Consider the following 8,965-nt stretch of genomic DNA (forward strand, 5'->3'; position numbering starts at 1 on the left):
CTTTTGACTTCTATGTGCAAATATCTTATAACTGTGAGGAAAGAAACATTCACCCATAACAAGTTCTAAGAGCTCAGTTTCTATTATTACTATAAAAATCTATCTTTCAAGGGGAAAAAAAAAATCCCTATGATATGGGTTCGTTTGAAGACTTGTTTTCATTTGAGGAAAAACTCTTTCAGTGACTGTATTTTGGTTTAACACCTTCAAAGACCTTGACCTAACCAAACAGATTCAATAAACTAGGGTTAGTAAGAAAACATCAGAAACTTGAAGCGGGTGCTTTCTTTAGAACCTCGTTTTTCTTAAATTCAAGTTAATTCATGCTAATCTTCAAGTTAACTTAATGGAAGAATGGAAGTATCATTGATCAAAACCATAAAAATTCTCTCACATGCCAAAAAATTCAAACAGCTTATTTATTGTTGACTGAGGGATAACAGAAAGAAAGAACACAAAACAACATTTTGGGATGAGAGAGGCAGAGAGCGGTAGCTATCAATAATTATTTTGGCTCCTGGCAAACCCTTCATTGGAGCCAGACACCCACTCCCTGCTTGGTCGGAGGATATCTGAGGCCTTGGCAACTTTCTGGAAGACAGGATCTGGGTGGGGAAAGGCAGAGCAGCCCATCAGACACTCAGTAAATAGCCACCAAGGTAGGGAGAAAGCATGGCTTTTAGACAAGAAGGGATTTAAGTTAGAGAGGGGATCTGCCAACTTCTCATTCAACAGAAAAGGACACTGAGGGCGAGAGGACTGAGGTAAATTTTTCTTAAATCTGCAATCAGGAGAACCCAGGGAGCCTGACTTGGTCAGGCTTTGTTGCTACAATCCTTGGGCATTTCTCTTTAGGGCATCACACATTTACCAATACAGCCAAAATGTTCTGAATGGGAAAACACTCCTGGAACAAAACTAAGACAAGAAGTTCTGACTCTTAGCCGGGGACGTGAGAACATAAGAATGAGTCATCTGTACATCCTCAGTTATCTAAAAATTTGGCTGGCTCGTGGCTTCAGACAGCTCAACCTGATTTTCTCAATATTGACAATGATGACTAACAGTCTTCCTCTGAGTGAAGGTCCCCATCCAGTTTGAAATAAACAGGGTTACGGGGATACACAGCACCAACTCAGTGAAATTAATCCAGCAAGGGGAGGTAAACCAATAGGCTGGAGATGCCCGCTGGTTTAGTGCAGGGCAGGAGGAGTGCCAGCCAACACCTGAACACTGTAGTCACCAGAGACTCTCAAGGTCAAGAGCAGGAGAAAAAAAAAAAATCTGGGCCATGCAAATTTCTTTTGTCATCTGAGTTCAGTGGGGTTGGGGTTCTGAATGAGTGTTCATGCCTGGCAGCCTTAGTCATCACTTTCTATTCTTCACTAAAAACAACACCTCCTCAACCACAAAGTTCATGGGATGAAAGAGGCAGAAGAGGAAAGTGTCAAACATAATGGTGTAAAAAAAAAATTACCAGAGACTCTTAATGTAAAAAGATGAACTAAGATGAGGTAGTCAATTTTTTCAACATGGGCAAGACTACACAGCAATTTTTAGTGATGCAAATAAAATTTTCAGAGATAACTGGTAAGCTCTTGTGTGTGATAAATCTAAACACGGAAGCACACAATTTTAACTAAAAGTTGAAACCATTTAAATTCTCAAATGATTTTGAGCATTAATGGTTCTTTCTTAAAAACTCTCTTGCAATAGGGTATTCCACTCATTTTCTGGAAAATTCAAGACTTAGACAAAGATCCATTGTCAGGGAGAATGCCACTATGACAAAAGAAATGCACACGTTTTCTTCTTTTGCAGTAAGTGAATACTGCTTGAAACAAGTGGGCAATTGGTGAGACTAGAAAAATATTTCTGTTGTGCAAGTATTTGTGTTATATCATTATCATGTGGCGTAATTTGAACTCTACATATACTTAGGGTTTCTTGTGCTTCAAAAACCAGTGAATGAATGATTAGAAGAAAATGTGTCAATCTCCTACTTATGGCTGAAGCTATAGTCTGAAAATCAGACTCAGTGGACCATGCACAGGCTTAGCAATGACAAAAAAAAGTGCAATATGTGTTCTCATTAATGCGCATAATGGTCATCTTGACCATCTCCCCAATAATGATATTAATCTTTGGAGTACATTCATGTCATGTAACAAATACATTGTTAAAATTACTTCAGAGCGGTATTAACATCGTTGTCCCTCCTCAGACCACACTATGCACAGCATCCCAAGGGCGTATGAGTAATGAGCACTTAATCAATAGGCATTGCCTTGATCCCTCAACAGGACTGCTAATGTAGGATGGAGTCAGTCAGAAAATGTGTTGTGTTACTCAATTTTGAAATATCTAGCAAATGTTGCTTTTAAGTATTTAACACAATAAAGAAAAGTGACAAAGCCCTCTTAACAATGTATCTTTATTTTACTTATACTCCTCCGGTACAATGTATCTTTATTTACTTATATTCCTCAGGTTGTCATCAACTCCTCAGGAAGCCTTTAAAATCAAAACACACAACTAACCAAGTGAATGTGTGAAGCTGTTAAAACACACATAGACTGAAGAGACAACTTAATTTTGGCTGGGTCCTCATCTAAGTCAGGGCAGGAAAAACTTCTGGTAACAGTGACAAAATGGAGAAACTCAACCACTTCCAGGATTCCTCAGTGTATAGCTACTATATTGATTTGTTAGAAATGAATTGTAGATGAAAGAGCATACACTGCAGGTACTGTGGGGCAAGGCATGTTGCTTAAGTTTGCTCATCTGTAAAATGGGCATATTGCCTTCAGAACATAATACAAGAATATGACGAAATATTATAAGAAAAACAGTTGGATCAAAGTTCAGTTTCTTTTCCCTGCTAAACCAATATCACTACGACTATATGGAATGTGCCATTTGCATTTAGAAAGATGAATGAGAGCAAACTGCATGTAAACATGCAGTCAGCAAATACTTGGGTTCTGTTTGATCTTTACAGGTGCTGTTTAGATCTGGCAATAGGTTCTTAGCTACAGGCATACCTTGTTTTATTGACACTTCATTTTGCTGCACTTCACAAATGTTGCCCTCCCACCCCTTTTATTTATCTTTTTACAAATTGAAGGCAAGACCCTCTGCCAGCAAAAAGATTACGAAGTGCTTTATTGTGACACTGACTTTACTGAGGTGGTCTGGAACCCAACCCACAATATCGCCTAGGTATGCCTGTACTTAGTAATTTTTTTCCCCCTTAAAGGAAAGAGAAAATATTGCAGGAATTCAAGGATAACACAACATACAGCCAATTAGTCCCTTTGAATGAATGATAGTTGACACTCTAGGACTACTAATTTATAATAGGCACCAACGGCTGATTCCAGGGGCCTCTCCCATCCTAACTAGCTCATTTCAGTGAGAGGAGGCACGAGATTGGCCTTGATTCACCTCATTACCAACCAAATGTGGAAAACCCTTTAGCACAGTGGTTTTCAACCTTGGCTGAACATTCTAATCACCTGGGGAGCTTTGAAAACTCAGCATGCCCAGACCACACCCCCAAACCAATTACATCCTAACATGAGGGGGGCAGGCACCCATATTTTTTAAAGTCCCCAGTGACCCAAGATGCAGCCAAGATTGAGAACCGTTGCCTGGGGTCACCCCTTCTGACTTCATGTAACTTCTGCTGCAAGCCAAGCCAGGAAAGCCAACCCAGAGCGCTTCACAACCACAGCTTCTGAATAAAGCAGGTACAACAGGGCCCATACGCTGGAACACTACAGGTGCCTGCAATGAGGTCCACAGAAAGGGAGGGACCGACAGCCTCCTAACTAAAGGGCTACCTAGATCCTCACCAGAGAGCCATTTTTTCAAATAGTTTGCACTTCAAAAACAAACAAACAAAAAACAAGTTCGTCAATTTTAGGAGATATCACCAAAGCTCAAAGCCATTAGCATTTTCCTTTCTTTTTTTTTTTTTTTTAAGGCAAATCTCTTGGGAAGAACAGAGTATATTAGGTGGGAGCGTGCTCCACACAGAGTCTAGGGAAAAGCAGAGAACCATACAATTCCGCGTGGCCGCCTAGAAGACACCACGCCGGCTCCCCCCAGCGAGGGGCAGGCGGGTGAGCGCGGGCCCGCGGCCACTGCACCTGCTGGGCCGCACCTGCCGCGCCGGGCCCTCTCCTCCTACCTTCCAGCAGCTCGTCCAGGCTGGTGACCTTCCTGCTACCGTCGATGGTGTAGATGGTGCGGACACCCTGAGGCAGGTTCACGTTGTCTGACAGGGAGCGGGTGAGCTCCATGAGCAGCGCATCGAAGGACCGGAAGCGGTCGCTGGAGATGGCAAACAGTAGGCCCTTGAAGTAGCGGTCCCCATTCCGGTAGAAGCGCGCCTTCTTGGCCTTTTTCTCTGAGCTCAGGGCCTGCAGGGTCCGCGTGCGGTAGAAGCTGCAGTGGGCACTGTGCGCCGGGCTGGGGATGAGTCCGTTCCCCTTGGGGCCCGAGCTACTACTGCCCCCGGAGGAGCTTGGCGCCCCTCTCCGCGACCCGGGTCGCGGCCTTTTGTCCCGTTCCTCAAAGTGTTCCAGTTCAATGCTCCTGGTGCTGGCCATCGCGGCTGCTCCAAGGGCTCCTCGCAAAACGAAAAAAAAAAAAAAGTCCTGGCTAAAGCTTGCAGGGAGCCTAGTGTCAAAGCAACAACCAGCTCACAGATGCGAGACTATGATGGGCCTTAAAGCGCTGGGACACCTGGCTCTGGCATCCCGCCCTCTCCTCGCAGGTGGGGCCGCTGAGCTGCGGATATACCGGCCGGCCCGCGCCCTTCTAAAAGTGACCGCAGCGTCTAGCTGCCAGGCTCATTGTCCAGCGCGGATGGCTCAGTCCCTCCCGCCGGCCGGGGAGCCCCACGCGTCCCCTAGCGCCTCCTTCACCCAGCCACGCCTCACAACTCCGGCTTGGGAGCCGGCCAGGAGCCGCCAAGTTGGGCCGCCCGAGGCTCGCCCCGGGCCCGCGGGCGCACACAAAGCTCGATCGCTCGCTCAGCGCGGCTCGCGTCCGCCGGCGGCTCCCGGGAGCGCTGCGGGGAAAGAAGGAAGAGAAGGGGGAGGGGCTGGGAGCGTGGGAGCGGCGTCGCGGGCCCGTGGGGGCGGTGCGCCCAGCCCGGCCCGCCCACGCGTCCGGCCCCAGGCCCGGCTGCGGCGCCGCCGCGCTCGCCCCCAGGCCCTGCCCGAGGGGCGGTGCGCGCTGGCTGCTTCGGGAGGGCCGTGCGGGGCTCCTTCCTTCTACCGAGTCCGGCCCTAGCGGGGAAATAATGCAGCCCGCCTCCCACGCGGTCGGCCGGCCCAGCCCACCAGCGAGCATCCGCGCTCGGCTCCCGCTACATCGCCGGTCGGGCCAGCTGTCAGGGCTGGAGGGGGCTTCTTGCCCCCAAGGGATGCCAAAACCCAGGAGGGGAGGGAGGGAGATGAGCGAGGAGGGGGGGCCGGACTGGTCGGCGCGGACGCGCGAAGGAGCTGCAGCGCGAGAGGAGCGGCTCCCCCTGGGTCCTAAGCAGCCAGCCCGCCTGACAGCTACAGACCCGCGCCACGCTAATAGGCGCGGCGGCGGCACGCGCTCCTCCGCCCGGGAAACGTAGACGCGCAGGGGAAAAAAACCCACAAAGGAAGGAGATTCAAGGGCAGAGATCACATCCCTTAGCCAGCTTCCAAATGAGGAATCGAAGCCAAACTAGGGCAGAAATTTGAAACATGGTATTCACTTTGGGCACCAATTTTAATATTTAAAATCAGATTTGGAGCTTTATTTAGAAATCCTTTGGTAAACAGCCTCCACAGTTTCCATTGCAGATTCCATAACACGTTCAGTAACTTTGAATGAATGATTAGAAGTCACTGGTTTTTGAGGGATTTATTTAACCTACAAATATTACATACCATGTGCCAGGCATGATTTCTGTCACTGGGGATGCATCAGTAAAGGAAATGGATAATCCCTCCCCCCTCCTCCCCCACCCCTATATTCAAGTGGTATTTAATGTTATCAATTTGAGCTACTTATTAAGTACTAGGCTGAACATTTGTAAGCGCCCATCATTCTAGAAATCTTAATTTAGTAGTGTCAGGTCAGTGGCTAAAGTATATTTTCCAAAGGCTTGTGAGAACCATTAGGTACATCCATTTTGCCATCCAGAAACAATGAAACTAAAAAAACATTTAGGCCTAATCTGGTAGGTAGGTAAGCTACTCTGAAACCTTGGGTTATACAGCACCTGGTTCTCTGAGTGGCCCTAGCCAGTAAATTCAAACTGACCTGTAGGGTAGGAAAGCATAATGCTTTTCTTGCCATGAACTTAGTCTGGGAAAGCATAAGGGAAGGAGGAAATATATACAGTAGTTCTTAAGCAGCTGTGAAATTGCTGCCCCTGGCATGACAATGCCTCAGAGGATTCCTGGTCGGTGCCCCATAGCTCCCCCAGGGTAGTCTCAGGTATACCTGGGAGTACCTGACTTCTAGAAGCAGAACTGTAGCATGCTGGGAAGTCAGAGCTAATCGGAGACTTCAAAGTAGTTTTTCAAGGGGGGAAATTCTGAAGTATAATGAGGTCCACTGCCAAGATAGACCTCAACCAAAACCAATTAAATCAGAATTTCTGGGGATGGGTTTCTCCAACAGTATTTTTTTGCAAGTGCTCCTCATGTACAGCTAGGGTTTCCAACCATAGCCTGTGACATTAAGAGTCAAATAAGTCAGCAATTCTTCTCAAACTTTGATGGACTTATGTGTAGTCAGGGATCTCATAAAATGCAGATTCTGATTCAGTAGGTCTGGGGTAGAATTTGAAATTATATAAGGCCCCATTAAGTACTAGTAACTGCAGAACCTGTAGACTTTGTTAATGGCGTAAAAGGGGTATGTTCATTTGTTTTGCTATTAGTATTTCTTGGGGAAAAGAAGAATTTGTAATCTATGGCTGAAGTAACAAATGATCTCAAACTTAATGATTTACAACAATAAACACATGTTATCTCAGCAGTTTATGTGGGTTGGGAATCTAGGAACAGCTTTCCTCCTGATCTCATGAGACTGCAATCAAGATATTGACTGGGGCTGCGGTCATCTGAAGATTTAACTGAGGCTGGAAGGTCCGTTTCCAAGATGGCTCACTCACATGGATGTTGGTAGGAGGCCTCAGTTCCCTGCCATGAGGACCTGTCTATAGAATCTCTTGAGTGCTGCCACAACATGTCACCTGACTTTCTCCAGAGCAAGCATCCAAGAGAGAACAAGGTGAAAAACACAATATCTTTCATGATGTAGCCTTGGAAGTCATACAGTGTCATTCCCAAAATATCCTATAAGTTACACAGGTTAGCCCTATTCAGTGTGGGCGGAGACTAAACAAGTGTATGACCACCAGGAATCAGGGGTCATTGGGGGCATCGTGTAGGCGGGTAGCACAGGCTTCAGTCATTAAGTCTTTAGGCTTCAATCATTCAATTTAGGACACTAACATAAACATATTTTCTCATTCAAAGATCCTTTATGAAAGGATCTTCTTAAGTACTGAATACAATGATATAATATGCCACTATTTTAACGTTATTCCCTAACATTATATCCCTAAGTTAAACAAAAACTACTGCTTTTCAACAGGGGTGGGGGAAGAAGAGAAAGTATTTTCATAGCTGTTTGTGGGGACAGAGCCAGGAGTGCAGTTTCCAGGCTCTCGGCCTCACGTGGAAAGGTGCTGGCTCAGGTAGTAAATGACTATCAACTGTGATTGCATGGCCATCAGCTGTGGCTAGTTGGCCGTCAGCTGTAACCAGTGAGCCATTGGCCACTAATATAACTGCTGTGGCTACGCTAGCAGAAAAATGGGGGCTAGCAAGAAGATGGTGGCTGAACTAGCAAGCGGTGCAGTGAGGGTTGCGAACAGTGTGGCTCCTACTTCCTGTTTCTCCAACCCAGCCGCCAGCAAGAATATAGTAGTATGACTCCCCTATCTATGGCTCCGTCGGTGTTCCTTTTTTGGCCTCACCATATCCTGCTTTCTTATGTGGGGAGTGGGACCAGAGATCCCGCCTGACACCCCGCAGGCCGCCCCGCACAACACCTGTGTTCTTGTGCAGGGAGCAGGAGCAGAGCCCCAACCTGATTCCCTGCACCACAAATGGCGCAGCGAGCAGGGTCTCCCTACACCCGAGCAGGGTCTCCTGCATGACACCCTGCATGACACTGTTACTTAAAGAAAAAAAAATTGCTCCTGCTCTTTGCATTAATTTGTTTGAAGAATTTTCTCCCTGACCCTCATATAAGCATTAAGACACAGTCACTTTTCATGAGATATTTTATTTAGTGAATATAGTATATATCAAAGATCCAGTTGGCAAAAATGTGAAGATTAATTGAGGTGGAAAAAAATTATTTTTAGCATTACAATTCTAATGCAAACAAAATTTGTGGGCTCTTAGGTAGGCACCTATTCATTAATTTGGGTTACTTCATGATTTAAAATTTTCCCCTCTCAAGAGGTGGCAGAATTTGCAGCTTAAAATATTTTAAATGGCATTTCCTTTGTTGAGATACTCCTTTTTTTCTGACCAAGAAACAGTATCTGATTTGCTAATCATTTGTCCTTCCAGGATGACCTAATTCTCCTTAGTGTTTGCAAAGTCAACCAACAGTGCCTGCCTGGTCCTGATGTAAAGGAGCTGGCCCTGACTCTTCATCACGTGGGAGCTGGCCTTGACCTTAGCTCTCTGTTTGTTGTGAATTCTCTATACCCTTTCCTAACCCCTCTTAATCAAACATTTGTCTGAATAAAAATTTTTGTGCAGAGTACTTTTAAAATGGCTTCATTTCTATGCTACAGAGAATCTAAGAACTTCAATCCAAAATCTCTCCTCTGGTTTGTTTGTTTTTTTCATGATCAGAAACAACCCTTTTCTGCTCTTGATATATA

At 45.9% G+C, this 8,965-nt stretch overlaps 1 protein-coding gene across 8 annotated transcripts in view; it reads right to left on the bottom strand.

Annotated features, from left to right (window-relative positions):
- The window catches only part of DCLK2 (doublecortin like kinase 2), a 133,037-nt gene extending 127,498 nt beyond the window's left edge, over window positions 1-5,539 (bottom strand). For 3 of the 8 annotated variants that reach the window (XR_002136642.2, XM_074338453.1, XM_019722954.2), the window contains exons 1-2: window positions 5,355-5,475; window positions 4,196-4,636 (exon numbers count right to left, since the gene is read on the bottom strand). Coding sequence is in view for 6 of the 8 variants with exons in the window: in XM_074338453.1 (XP_074194554.1) it covers window positions 4,196-4,636; window positions 5,355-5,364 (451 nt within the window). In the remaining 2 variants the exon portion in view is untranslated. Of the gene's footprint in view, window positions 1-4,195; window positions 5,067-5,354 lie in introns of those variants that run through there. The other 5 variants (XR_012498191.1, XM_019722939.2, XM_074338451.1 and 2 more) reach the window with 5 other exon arrangements.
- Between the last annotated feature and the right edge of the window lie 3,426 nt (window positions 5,540-8,965).

This window comes from Rhinolophus sinicus, linkage group LG07, assembly GCF_036562045.2.
Source record: "Rhinolophus sinicus isolate RSC01 linkage group LG07, ASM3656204v1, whole genome shotgun sequence".
Lineage (NCBI taxonomy): Eukaryota > Metazoa > Chordata > Mammalia > Chiroptera > Rhinolophidae > Rhinolophus > Rhinolophus sinicus.